This window comes from Pelobates fuscus, chromosome 1 (genome assembly GCF_036172605.1).
Source record: "Pelobates fuscus isolate aPelFus1 chromosome 1, aPelFus1.pri, whole genome shotgun sequence".
Lineage (NCBI taxonomy): Eukaryota > Metazoa > Chordata > Amphibia > Anura > Pelobatidae > Pelobates > Pelobates fuscus.
The window spans coordinates 468,946,539-468,962,118 of NC_086317.1; the positions used below are offsets into that span (position 1 = coordinate 468,946,539).

General features: G+C 39.3%; 1 protein-coding gene across 2 annotated transcripts in view; it reads right to left on the reverse strand.

Annotated features, from left to right (window-relative positions):
• Positions 1–15,580, reverse strand: part of DLG2 (discs large MAGUK scaffold protein 2) — a 1,308,393-nt gene that overhangs the window by 1,060,451 nt on the left and 232,362 nt on the right. For both annotated transcript variants that reach the window (XM_063431313.1, XM_063431306.1), the window contains exon 4: positions 15,483–15,575. In XM_063431313.1, the coding sequence (XP_063287383.1) occupies positions 15,483–15,575 (93 nt within the window). The remainder of the gene's footprint in view (positions 1–15,482; positions 15,576–15,580) is intronic.

Sequence of the window (15,580 nt, forward strand, 5' to 3'; positions counted from 1 at the left end):
AGCAATGCCCCAGAAACCACCTCTAGTAGCCATCTGAGGAGTGTCTCAGTGTCTGAGGTGTCCCTAGGCTGTAATATAAACATTGCATTTTCTCTGAAAAGACAGTGCTTACTGCAAAAAGCTTGCAAGCACTGACTATAATAACCAGATCAACTACATTAAGCTATAGTTGTTTTGGTGACTATAGTGTGTCTTTAAATCCCTTAAAGGGACACTATAGTCACCTGAACAACTTTAGGTTAATGAAGCAGTTTTGGTGTATAGAACATACCCCTGCAGCCTCACTGCTCAATCCTCTGCCATTTAGGAGTTAAATCCCTTTGTTTATGAACCCTAGTCACACCTCCCTGCATGTGACTTGCACAGCCTTCCATAAACACTTCCTTTAAAGAGAGCCCTATTTAGGCTTTCTTTATTGCAAGTTCTGTTTAATTAAGATTTTCTTATCCCCTGCTATGTTAATAGCTTGCTAGACCCTGCAAGAGCCTCCTGTATGTGATTAAAGTTCAATTTAGAGATTGAGATACAATTATTTAAGGTAAATTACATCTGTTTGAAAGTGAAACCAGTTTTTTTTTTTCATGCAGGCTCTGTCAATCATAGCCAGGGGAGGTGTGGCTAGGGCTGCATAAACAGAAACAAAGTGATTTAACTCCTAAATGACAGTGAATTGAGCAGTGAAATTGCAGGGGAATGATCTATACACTAAAACTGCTTTATTTAGCTAAAGTAATTTAGGTGACTATAGTGTTCCTTTAAATTATTTGTAAGTTGCTAGTGTGCCATTTCTATCCCTAGATGTTGCAAGCTGTATATTCTATCCCTAGATGTTGCAACCCAAATATATTCGGGGCCAATACAAACCATTGTGTGGAAATCTATTCACAAACCGGACTTTACATAGGACACGAGGCCATGCGTTTAGACTGGAAGAAAGAAGATTTCGTCTAAGGCAAAGGAAAGGTTTTTTTACTGTAAGAACAATCAGGATGTGGAATTCTCTGCCTGAAGAAGTGGTTTTATCAGAGTCCATACAGATGTTCAAACAGCTACTAGATGCATACTTGCAAAGACAGAATATTCAAGGATATAATCTTTCAATGTAGGGTAATAACTGCTTGATTCAAGGATAAATCTGACTGCCATTCTGGGGTCAAGAAGGATTTTTTTGTCCTAGCTTGTTGCAAAATTGTGCTTCAAACTGGGGTTTTTTTTTTTTGCCTTTTGGATCAACAGCAAAAAACAGGTGTGAGGAAGGCTGAACTTGATGGACGCAAGTCTCTTTTCAGCTATCTAACTATGTAACTATGTAACTATGTAACTATGTAACTATGTAACTATGTATACATCTAATATTCCATTAGGATCTTTCAATATTATTGTGTCAGCTCTTCCCTTTGTCCTACTATTAATTTTTTCAATATAAATATTGTAATGGCTTCTATTCATGGCTTCTATTCAAGACTTTTTACATGCATAGTTTTATATATATATATATCTTTTTTAGGAACAATTACAACCTTCAATAAGTAAAAATCTACCAGACTGACAAAAAGAAAAAGACTGACTATGGGAAATAATTTTCCTCTGCAGAAAATCTCTTCCCAAAAGGAGGTAAAAAGCACTAATTTAAAATATGTATTTAAAAAAATAAAAATTAAAAAAGAGGTAATCTACTGAGACTTGAAGGTAGGCGATTTCACCTATTGCAGAGGAAAGCAGTCTTTATTTCAAGAACAAAAAAATATATAGAATTGTGTGCTTTAAGAGGTTGCTCTATTAGATATTTTAGGAAAGATATACAGGGTTTTATTGGAAAATAGAAGGTTGACAGAAAATATATAATATGTGTGGTGACAGCTTGTTGATCCAAATAATAATCTGATTGAAATTTTGGAGTCAAGTTGCATTTTATTTTTTATCTTTTGTGGCAAGATTCTAAATTTCTTTGAATTTGTTTTGGTCTTTTGTTTTTTTTTCTATCTTCTTTTGGATTAACAGTGGAACGAGGTATGTGAAAGGTTGAACACGAAAGACCGAATAATTTTTTTCATGCTAGATTATTATGCTACTATGTTAAATAACAGAATTAACATATTTAATAAATAAGCAAATGCTAGGTGTTTTCCATAGACTTTCTTGGGAGATACAAATTGGTTCTCCAAGTTTGCAATTGGGGCAGGACTTTTTGTCAAGTCCTACAAGTTATGCATTCTATAGATGACATCTTTAATAGTTATTTTTTTTCTTGTTGTAAATTACAATTATTATTTCTACGTAACTGTGCAAAAGAAAATAGCTCTCAGTGATTTATAATTTATTTGACAAGTCTGATGGAAGATAAGTGCCACTAGTACCGGTGTAGTACATTCCATTCATTAGCTTGTATCATATGTTGAAGCCCAGATCATTCAGAAATATTCTCATTGCTATGGTAACCACATAACTAGCATTCTGCACTGCCCAAACATTCTTGCAAATACCCAATCTGTTTAAAATATCTTGCTTGGTTACATAAAACACTCATTGTGCTTTCATTGTGTCATCGTAATTAGACTGGGAAAAGCAGAGACAGTTTTGTTTGATATGATGAAAAAAGCAACACTTGTCAATAAATGGTTTGAAGTATATTTACTAGGGAGGACTATCTCCAAAAATATCTTGAAACGCTTATAATGATATGTTACATTTCAGAAAAACAAAAGTTGATGAAATGAGTAGCAGATATTTAGATCTTGAGAGGGACAATGTGTGATGAAAAGGGTTATGGTCTTGATCTAATTTTTGGGGCAAGTACATTTTTTTTTTAATTACCGTCTTTTTTAAATATCATTTTAGATGACAAAATGCATCAATCCAGTATACCAAATCTAATGATAGGCCAAATGGTGATTTAGGCAATCAAGAAAAGTTGATAAAGCAAAAAAAGAGTAAACAGTAATCTAACATGTTTAGTTAATAGAGGAGTCACGCTATATTTTTTGTTTATTTCTACTGCTACACAGAGGTTCCTTTTGAATAAAACAAGTAATAAAATAGCTGAATAGATTGTTCATCTTTAAAGAGGCTCTGTGACAGGCATGTGGTTTTTGTTTTATTGTCCACTCTGACTCTATTTGCCCTCCAAGTGCCCTTAACATATCTTTTTCTGAATGATTCTCCATTTTTACATTGCTTGTGGCACCAGATCTTCTTTATATATGGTGCTATGTTCAATAGTCTGGCAGTGGAATGTTGTCTGTGTATGTCGAGTAGAAATGCCTTTACTTCAGGGTGCTGGGCATGTGCTGACAGCATTAGGTGAATGACTAGAGAGCAACACAAAAAATGGAGACGAGCAACACAAAAAATGGAGATGAGGAACATGACAGGCAGACGGGACTTGCTTAGGCTCTACCCTTGTCAAGTTCTGTCAAGCAGAGGAAATATACATAAGACAAATAATTCTAACAGATTACGAATGAGGAAGAGATACAGGATAGATTAAAGAAAGGTGAGTTTAGGGTACAGAGGCACTTTGTAGTATTATCTATGTAGTCTACATATACCGTATTTATTCGAGTATAACGCGCAAAATTTTGTACCGATTTTTAATCTAAAATTAGGGGTGCGCGTTATACTCGAATAAGAGTGGGGAGTGGGTGCTTCGATAATACCTCCCAGGACCGCCGGGCTCATTACAAGCCCGGCGGTCCTGGGGTGGCGGGCAGCAAGCGTTTACTCACCTCCCTGCAGCTCCTCCAGCTCCCCAGTGTAAATCTCGCGAGACCCGCGGCCAGCTCTGACGGCCGCGGGTCTCACGAGATTTACACTGGGGAGCTGGAGGAGCTGCAGGGAGGTGAGTAAACGCTTGCTGCCCGGCGGTCCTGGTAAGTATTATCGGAGCGTATTAAATGGTTTCTTTTCCTTGCATTCAGGCTTTTTCTATGATCCCTTTTTTAAGCAGGCATATTGCTTATAGCAGTGTTAAGCATCTCGATTTCTTCGAATAATATTGTAGATAATGTTGTACAGGAAAATACTGGGAATGTAAAAACAAGTAGGTGACTTAGGTTTAACTGGACAAAAATAGTATTTATTTCTTTCTAATTTCTATAGTATTTTTATTATTTAGGACCTCTCCACAAAGTTTTTACTTCAAAAAGCAAAGTAAACAAACAGCCCAATACATATAAAATGATCAGCTCTCCAAAAGATTAATTGACTGAGCACCCCCTCCCTCTTCTGCTGGGCTGATATTTATTAGAGTATAACGAGCAACCCTAATTTTAGATTAAAAATCGGTACAAAATTTTATACCGATTTTTAATCGAAAATTAGGGGTGCGCATTATACACGTGTGCGCGTTATTCTCGAATAAATACGGTAAATATTATAGATGACAAATTTAAATTCAGGTTGGTAGAGATTTAATCCATACACTGTACTGGTGAAAGTAGCAAGACATACACTTTATGGATAAAAGTATTGGGACTACTGACCATTACACCAACAGGGAATGTTATGACATGACGTCTAACTACATAGACATTAATATGTAGTTGGTCCCTAATCTGCAGCTCTCACAGCTTCCACTCTTCTTGAAAGGCTTTCCACGAGATTGTGGAGTGTTTCTGTGTGAGTTTTTGCCCATTCATCCAGTAGAATATTTGGTCAGAAACTAATATTGGACGAGAAAACCTGGCTCACAATCTGCACATTCAGTTAATCCAAAAGGTGCTCGATGAGGTTGAGGTCAGAGTTTTACGAGGGCCAGTTTACAAAGTTCTTCCACACCAAACTCATCCAACCATGTGTTTATGGACTTTGCATGGTTCACTAGGGCACAATCATGCTGGAATAGAAAAGGACATTCCCCAAACTTCCACAAAATTGGAAGCATAGCATTGGTCAAAATGTCTTAGTATGCTAAAGTATTAAGATTTGGTAGCCCAACCCCTGAAAAACAGTCCCATACTAATATCCCTCCTCCATTAAACTTTAAAGTCGGCACAATGCAGTCAGGCAGGTAACGTTCCTCTGGCATAAACCAAACCCACAGTTGCCCATCAGACTGCCAAACAGAAATGTGTTATTTGTCACCCCACAAAACACATTTACTATGCTCCAGAGTCCAGTGGCGGTGTGCTTTACACCACTTGATACAACACTTGGCAACAGGGCCGGACGGGGAATAAAATTGGGCCCGAGCATTTTTTTATCACAGCGATTCACTGAAAAGGGGGCAGGGCCAGATAGGGTGTGTTTTTGTCATCCCCAATGACAAGCATGACCCATCTCAAAGTGAGCATGTTGGTTTCATGCTCTTATAGGGCAGCCATTGCGCAGAGCTCTGCTGAAGAGCTCTAACATGAGAAAAAGCTGTAGTGTATGTGTGAGGGGAATAGTGTGTATTTATGAGGAGTATAGTGTGTGTGTGAGGATGCTGTGTGTGTGCTGTATGTGAGTTGTGCAGTGTGTGTGTGAGGGTGCTGTGTGTCAAGTGTGCAGTGTGTGTGTGAGGTGTGCAGTTTGTGTGAGGGTGCTGTTTGTGAGTTAGGGTGCTGTATGTGAGGGTAGTGTGTGTGTGTTAGGGTGCTGTGTGAGGGTGCTGTGTGTGTGTGTGTGTGTGTGAGGGTGCTGTGTGAGTGGTACAGTGTGTGAGGGGTGCAGTGTGTGTATGTGTGAGGGGTGAAGTGTGTATTTGTGAGGAGTATAGTGTGTGTGTGTGTGTGTGTGTGCAGTATGTGTGTGAGGATGCTGTGTGTGTTTGTGCTGTGTGTGTGGGGGGTGTTGTGTGTGAGATGTGCAGTGTGTGTGTGTGTGTGAGGGTGCTGTGTGTGAGGTGTGCAGTGTGTGTGTGAGGGTGCTGTGTGTGTGGGTGCAGTATATTTGTGTGAGGGTGTTGTGTGTGAGGTGTAAATGTGTGTGTGGATGCTGTGTATGAGGTTTGCAGTGTGTGTGTAAGGGTGCTGTGTGTGGGGGGGGTGTTGTGTGTGAGGGTACTGTGTGTGTGTGTCTGAGGGTGATGTGTGTGTCTGTGAGGGTACTGTGTGTGAGGTGTGCAATGTGTGTGTGAGGGTGCTGTGTGGGTAAGGGTGCTATGTGTGGTGTGCAGTGTGTGTGAGTGAGGGTGATGTGTCTGTGTGTGTGTGTGTGTGTGTGAGGGTGTGTGAGGTGTGCAATGTGTGAGGTGTGCAGTGTGTGTGAGTGTTAGGGTGCTGTGTTTGTGTATGTGTGTATGCTGTGTGTGTGTTTGGAGGGATTGTGTGTTGGGGAGGCAGGTTAATGACAATATGTATATGTATTTATGTATTAATATATGTATTATTGACATATGTATATGTATTTTATTTTTTTAAATCAATTTAAAAAAAGGCATTGTATCCCCTTTCCTTCTTACCTTATGCCTGAGAGGGGGGACTGTGCTGCAATCCCTGGTGGTTCTAGTGTTGAGTGAACTATAACCTGTGGGGCTAGAGTTCACTCTCGCCAGACCTGGATCATTGCCATGGCAATGCTCCAGATCTCGCAAGAGAAACCCAGCGGAGCTGCAAGATAGGGCTCCTCTGGGTCCTCTCTCCTGTCTCCCTCCCCAGCCGGCGGCCGCATCACACTGCATGTGGGCCGGTGAGGGAGATCTTTGATCTCCCCACAGGCCTGTCATGGAAAACAGTGAGGCTCGCGCTCGGATAGCGCGTGCCCTACATGGACCGGACGGGAGGTCCTGTGACCTCCACTGCCGGCTTTGGCCCATGGTGTTGTGAGGCTTGCATCTTGCTGCTCTGCCATGGAAACCCATTGCATGAAGCTCCCACCACACACTTTTAGTGCTGGTATTAATGCCAGTGGAAGTTTGAAACTCTTCAGCTATGGAATCAGGAGAGCGTTGGTGACTTTTATGCACCATGCGCCTCAGCACTTGGTGACCAAACTTTGTGACTTTACATAGTCTTCTGCTTCATGGCTTATGTGCTGCTATTCTTAAACGCTATTCTTAAATGCTTCTACTTTCCAATAATTTCACTTACAGTTAACCGTGGAATATCTAGCAGGGATTAAATATTACAAACTAACTTATTGCATAGGTGGCATCCTATCACAGTATCACGCTTGAATTCAGAATTCACAAATGTTTGTAAACGCAGACTGCATGACTAGGTGCTTGATTTAATACACCTGTGGCAAAGGGTCATATGGATAAACCTGAATTCAATAATTAAGAGGTATGTTCCAATACTTTTATCCATATAGTGCATATAAAATCTATACTTATCTGTTGTTCATTTCCTCCAGAGATGGCATGATGGCCTGAAATTAGACAGAGTGGCTGCATACACAGTGCAATAGAACCAACATGCCTGATATCCCACAATTCCTAATCTTCAGGCCCATGGTAGGAGTTGAGATATTTTGATTTATGTGTGGCATAGCAGTAAAAACAAATAAAGTCAAATTATATTTGCTTCAATAACTGTCCAGCTGAACATTTGTTGGCAATGTAGCTAACACAATGTCTAAATACAATTGTGTGTTCTTGAAAGTGACTCTTTTACCTCCGGTAAAATTTTGACCATAACATAAAGATAACATCTTTATAAATACATACCCATTTAGACAGCATTGACATTTTATTGAAATTCCAATGCATTCCAAAGGTATAATAAAACAAAGTAAAGACTATTGTGTCTTATGGTTTCAAAAACCTTGACGAATGCAGAGCTACCATCATAAAGCTTCATCACTTCCTACAACCTTCGCTAGCGATAGCTTTGGGAAAAATGCATTCTCTCATCATATCTATAGAGGCTCCCGAGGTCATGCGAGATCCTCCATAAAATTTCATATTTTACTATCACTCATGCACAAGAGTACAATACTGACATGGACCTCTGGTGCATGAAGCACATGGAAAAACATCAGGTCAGTACAACTCACCTTGTATCCCCGGCCCACCGCATCCTAAGTTGCAATGTCATCATCGGGGTCTTTTGCATAATGTGAGAGACCCTCAAGAAAACAAAGACATTTGAACCATGAGTTAATTTAGAAATGGGTGAATTGTTGTGAAATGTAAAGAGAACCTCAAATAATGGTCCAAAAAGCGAAATATAAATATAGCTAATTTGAAGATTTATTTTTTAATTCCGCTATTTTGCCCTAAAATTTTAAATTCTGTTTGAATTCCTGACAATTCACATGTTAGTGAATAACTCATGCGCATTAAGGATATATCCAAACAAGTTTACGTCTTTATCTGTTCTATTTCGCTAAGCATTTTCCTTGATCTAGTACATTCACAAGGAATTGTAAACTCGTAACAAAAGAAGAAAGAATCTCTAGATGACAAATCATGCATAATACACTGTTCTTTCAGTTATATTATAGGTAACCAAACATGGTATAAAATAAAGCTTTGTTACATAATCATGCAACCAACACAAAAGCTACCGTACAGGGAAGGCCATTGAGAGGAAGTGGTTAGTGTGCATTGCAGCATTGACTGAAGTGAAAAGCTTTAAACAAATTATATACATATATATATATAATTTTAAATCTTATAAGATAAAAGCGACTGGAATCATTTACAAATATGATTTCCTGATTGCTGGTTAAGATCCTGAGTGGTGCGTATTATATTAGCGATCAGAAACATATTTTTCACACAAGGTCATCATTATAAAAGAAACTACGACAATGAAAAAGCCTAGTGTTATTCTACTTGAGTCTAGCAAAGTCATGTTATTGAGTTAAACTGTTAGCTGAGCTGAAAGTTATATTTATAGTGGGGTGATATCCTATAGGGGTTGGAAGCTGGATTAGGATTCAGTAATGTACTTCTTGAACCTTAGCCACCAATTCCATTCGACAGCATGGATGTAGTTAAAAGATGAATCCAAGCAACATGGCCAGTCCAGGGATTTAAAGTGGACTTTTTGTGCATGGTTTCCCATACATCCCAGGTGTTCCTGCTTAGGGAGGCAGTCCCCATTTTGGACTCTAATTCCTCTGTCCCCCTTTTCTATCCTAATGTCTTCACTTGGAGATCCATATTGTTGGTGTGTCTAAGTGTATAACAGAGCTTCACAGTAATAATACTCCCAGTAATGTGTCTGAGTGTATAACAGAGCTCCACAGCAATAATACTCCCAGTAATGTGTCTGAGTGTATAACAGAGCTTCACAGTAAGAATACTCCCAGTAATGTGTCTGAGTGTATAACAGAGCTCCACAGTAAGAATACTCCCAGTAATGTGTGTGAGTGTATAACAGAGCTCCACAGTAAGAATACTCCCAGTAATGTGTCTGAGTGTATAACAGAGCTCCACAGCAATAATACTCCCAGTAATGTGTCTGAGTGTATAACAGAGCTCCGCAGCAATAATACTCCAAGCAATGTGTCTGAGTAGTAACAGAGCTCCACGGCAATAATACTCCCAGTAATGTGTCTGAGTGTATAACAGAGCTCCACAGCAATAATACTCCCAGTAATGTGACTGAGTGTATCACAGAGCTCCACAGCAATAATACTCCCAGTAATGTGTCTGAGTGTATAACAGAGCTCCACAGCAATAATACTCCCAGTAATGTGTCTGAGTGTATAACAGAGCTCCACAGCAATAATACTCCCAGTAATGTGTCTGAGTGTATAACAGAGCTCCACAGCAATAACACTCCCAGTAATGTGACTGAGTGTATCACAGAGCTCCACAGCAATAACACTCCCAGTAATGTATCTGAGTGTATAACAGAGCTCCACAGCAATAATACTCCCAGTAATGTGTCTGAGTGTATAACAGAGCTACACAGCAATAATACTCCCAGTAATGTGTCTGAGTGTATAACAGAGCTCCACAGCAATAATACTCCCAGTAATGTGTCTGAGTGTATAACAGAGCTCCACAGCAATAATACTCCCAGTAATGTGTCTGAGTGTATAACAGGGCTCCACAGCAATAATACTCCCAGTAATGTGTCTGAGTGTATAACAGAGCTCCGCAGCAATAATACTCCAAGCAATGTGTCTGAGTGTATAACAGAGCTCCACAGCAATAATACTCCCAGTAATGTGTCTGAGTGTATAACAGAGCTACACAGCAATAATACTCCCAGTAATGTGTCTGAGTGTATAACAGAGCTCCACAGCAATAATACTCCCAGTAATGTGTCTGAGTGTATAACAGAGCTCCACGGCAATAATACTCCCAGTAATGTGTCTGAGTGTATAACAGAGCTCCACGGCAATAATACTCCCAGTAATGTGTCTGAGTGTATAACAGAGCTCCACAGCAATAATACTCCCAGTAATGTGTCTGAGTGTATAACAGAGCTCCACAGCAATAATACTCCCAGTAATGTGTCTGAGTGTATAACAGAGCTCCACAGCAATAACACTCCCAGTAATGTGACTGAGTGTATCACAGAGCTCCACAGCAATAATACTCCCAGTAATGTGTATGAGTGTATAACAGAGCTCCACAGCAATAATACTCACAGTAATGTGTCTGAGTGTATAACAGAGCTCCACAGCAATAACACTCCCAGTAATGTGACTGAGTGTATCACAGAGCTCCACAGCAATAACACTCCCAGTAATGTATCTGAGTGTATAACAGAGCTCCACAGCAATAATACTCCCAGTAATGTGTCTGAGTGTATAACAGAGCTACACAGCAATAATACTCCCAGTAATGTGTCTGAGTGTATAACAGAGCTCCACAGCAATAATACTCCCAGTAATGTGTCTGAGTGTATAACAGAGCTTCACAGCAATAATACTCCCAGTAATGTGTCTGAGTGTATAACAGAGCTCCACAGCAATAATACTCCCAGTAATATGTCTGAGTGTATAACCGAGCTCCACAGCAATAATACTCCCAGTAATGTGTCTGAGTGTATAACAGAGCTCCACAGCAATAATACTCCCAGTAATGTGTCTGAGTGTATAACAGAGCTCCACAGCAATAATACTCCCAGTAATGTGTCTGAGTGTATAACAGAGCTCCACAGTAATAATACTCCCAGTAATGTGTCTGAGTGTATAACAGAGCTCCACAGCAATAATACTCCCAGTAATGTGTCTGAGTGTATAACAGAGCCCCACAGAAATAATACTCCCAGTAATAATCTGAGTGTATAACAGAGCTCCCCAGCAATAATACTCCCAGTAATGTGTCTGAGTGTATAACAGAGCTCCACAGCAATAATACTCCCAGTAATGTGTCTGAGTGTATAACAGAGCTCCACAGCAATAATACTCCCAGTAATGTATCTGAGTGTATAACAGAGCCCCACAGCAAGAATACTCCCAGTAATAATCTGAGTGTATAACAGAGCTCCCCAGCAATAATACTCCCAGTAATGTGTCTGAGTGTATAACAGAGCTCCACAGCAATAATACTCCCAGTAATGTGTCTGAGTGTATAACAGAGCTCCACAGCAATAATACTCCCAGTAATGTGTCTGAGTGTATAACAGAGCTCCACAGCAATAATACTCCTAGTAATGTGTCCGAGTGTATAACAGAGCTCCACAGCAATAATACTCCCAGTAATGTGTCTGAGTGTATAACAAAGCTCCACAGCAATAATACTCCCAGTAATGTGTCTGAGTGTATAACAGAGCTCCACAGCAATAATACTCCTAGTAATGTGTCCGAGTGTATAACAGAGCTCCACAGCAATAATACTCCCAGTAATGTGTCTGAGTGTATAACAGAGCTCCACAGCAATAATACTCCCAGTAATGTGTCTGGGTGTATAACAGAGCTCCACAGCAATAATACTCCCAGTAATGGGTCTGAGTGTATAACAGAGCTCCACAGCAATAATACTCCCAGTAATGTGTCTGAGTATGTGACAGAGCTCCACAGCAATAATACTCCCAGTACTGTGTCTTTAAACTACAATAATTAAATAATATAATTCTACATGACATTTGTTGTACACATTATTATTAGTAAGTCACCTGAAATTTCTCATAACAGTCCTGCCCCTGGCCACAACCCCTCCCACCACTAAAATTAAAGTGCTGCTCATAATGAGATAGAGAACTTTGCAGCCAGCCCAGAATCACAGTCGGTGCAATGATTTTTGCCACCCCTAGACATTTTTTTTTCTGTGTGTGTGTGTAAATGTGCAAACACACATACACACACACACACACATACACACACACTGACCCATACAGGCACACACACTGACCCATACAGACACATGCACGCACACACTGACCCATACAGACACACATAGACATAAACACACTGACCCATACACACATACACTGACCAATGCAGACACACACTGTGACCCATGCAGACACCCTCAGTGACCCATGCAGACACACTCAGTGACCCATGCAGACACACTCAGTGACCCATACAGACAGACACACACGTGCACACTGACCCATGAAGACCCATGCATACACACACACTGACCCATACAGAGACACATATACAGACACTGACCCATCTACACACACACACTGACCCATGCATACACACACATACACACACTGACCCATGTAGACAAAACATACTGACCTATACAGACACACCCACACACTAACCCATGCAGGCTGACAGACTAACACACACACACACACACACACACACACTGATTTATACTGGCTGATACACCCACACTTTTGTTTTTTTAAACATGTGCTTTACAGGAGAACTGTTACTTCTCCTGTACTTTTTTGCTCTTTCTTGGCACCATTAATCCCAATGCCTGGGCATGATGCTGGAGAGATCACAGAAGGATTATGGGATATGCAGAACTTCAGCAAGAATGAGTAATAAAGATCTAGTACTTTGACATGAATCTTTCATCAATACTTTTACTGGTAAGCAGTGCACAACTGTAGACATCTGGATATAAGACTAGATTGTAAAGAAATATGAATTATAGATTATACGAGAGAGAGAGAGAGAGAGAGAGAGACAAAAACAAGACCATTTTAATATAATGCATTAAGCCATAATGAAAAAATAAAGAGCCACAATGGCTGATTATTGCCAATCATAACATTAAAAAAATGCAATCTAAAATCTTCATAATAATTCCTGCATCAATTCGCTGCCATATGATAATTAATAGGAAACAAACTAAAAAAAATATATAAATGCTATATTTAGTATCGACTTGATATTTCTATGAAGTGAGTTAATACAGAACCAAAAAGTTCAAGAACAGCCAAGAAATTGGCAAAGTCTAAAAAACAATAAATAGAAAACAACACCAGCAACTCCTTAATTAATTGTATTATGACCAATATCCTTTCTTGAGATTAAAGTGACATATTATTGGAGCATAGAAACATAGAAACATAGAATGTGACGGCAGATAAGAACCATTCGGCCCATCTAGTCTGCCCAATTTTCTAAATACTTTCATTAGTCCCTGGCCTTATCTTATAGTTAGGATAGCCTTATGCCTATCCCACGCATGCTTAAACTCCTTCACTGTGTTAACCTCTACCACTTCAGCTGGAAGGCTATTCCATGCATCCACTACCCTCTCAGTAAAATAATACTTCCTGATATTATTTTTAAACCTTTGCCCCTCTAATTTAAGACTATGTCCTCTTGTTGTGGTAGAAGATGCGAAGCCCAGATGAATCTCAGTGGAGTCAGAAGTTGCTTGTGTTTCACATATATTGGTAACCTGTGACCTGGACACCATCCCATTACCTTTGCAAACACCCTGTGGATACTGAAAGTGGCAAAGCTTGCTGCATGTTAGACAAAGATCGCAGAAATATTAATGTAAAATTTGCATGCAGCAAAAACCGTAGGAAGCCAGTAGGTTGGTGACATTTAGCGTTTGTGGATCACATTTCCTATTTGAATAGCGGAGTATGGTGGAAAATGTAGTCCACAAGAGTGGGAGTCCCAAAGTGTTTGCGTTAATGCTGGAGACATCATGAATACATTGTCATTTATTGACAGACAGAAGTTTAATAATCCATCCTCGACAATGAAAAGATGAATATATAAAAATAAATTGTAGGCAAAATTCTGAGAAGGAAGATGAACACAACAACGAAACAAAAGGCAATGTGTAAATAACTATGTGGGCAAAATAACGACCATGGAAATCAACAAATTGTCACTGTCAACAAACTGGCTTTTATAAATAACCTATGTTTTCTGTAGCCATCATGTTTATTCTTGTAAAATACAATAAAATATGTTCTAGTGCTTAATATCTTCCATCATAACGAAACTCAAGGTGCCAAGCATTATTTAACCCCTTAAGTACACATGACGGAACTATTCTGTCATGATTCCTTTTTATTCTAGAAGTTGTGTCCTTAAGAGGTTAAAGCAGACACACATACAAAAAAATATATTTGGGACATACGTACGTACAAAAGCTGAAGTTACTGAAGGAACTGTCATTTCGCCGGAATTTACATCACGACTGAAACATTGAAAATCACCTATAACTTGCGTTATATCATAATCCAGTATTCAAACATGGCAAAATCAGGGCAAATATTGTAAAAGAAGCACAGATATAGAAACACTGTTTAACCCCTTAAGGACCAAACTTCTGGAATAAAAGGGAATCATGACATGTCACACATGTCCTGTGTCCTTAAGGGGTTAATTTCCCCTCTGTATGCTTTCTCTGACTGCCACTTGCAAAGTTTATAACAATGACTGATAGGAGGCTAAGATGGAGGCACCCAGGTGCTAGATAGAGAGGTGTGGGTTTCGATGTTTAATTTCATTAAAAAAAAAAAAAAAACAATTTACAAATAGATATTTATTAAATATAGGGACATACATGTACATATAATAATAAAGAAGCGACAGTTCCTCTTTAAAAGTAAAATGCTTGAAAGATAATTCATCCATAAATAATTAAATCAATTACTGTAAGTAAAACGCTATAATCATTAGGCAGTGGTTAGCCTATAAGTATCGTAAAACACCAAGCGGAATCCTGAGGTGTTGCTAGGTGACGTTGCTAGGAGCTTTAGCATAGCTCCTCCCCCATATATTTACTTAAATCCCTTCTTAAACCCTATATCGCACCCCAAGTCCAACCTTAATCCCTCACAATTTCTATAAATCACATTGTGACAGCAAATCTTTGAATGAATTCAGAGTATTATAAAAACTTATATTTCTAAACTGTAAACATGCTGTGTTAACCCCAAATATATGTCAGGGCTCCAGTCACTAGCAGTCCCAACCCCACAGCAATGGCCCTGGTGGATTATAAAGCCCAAATATGATCTAATTCTAGCTGATCTCCTAAAGGCAACTTTTACTGGAAAAAAAAGAGTTAAGTTTGAGTTGCAGATCAACCTTGCTAAGCTAAACTGATGCACTGGTGGCTAGCTGACTAAGCCACAAAGATAGTGAAAAAAGAAACCCAATTTCTTGGGGACATTTCAAATCAATATTTTAAAGGATTTCCTTTGCCCATAACCCTTTACCAATATCACTGGTTCCTTGCTGTGTATATATAAACTGTAAGTGATTACCTTTCTTTCAGAAGTTGTGGCTTCACCCAAGGGATTCTCGGTGTTTGGATCCTCACTGGTTGTGTATCCATTGGAACAATCTAAGCCTGCAAGCTAGA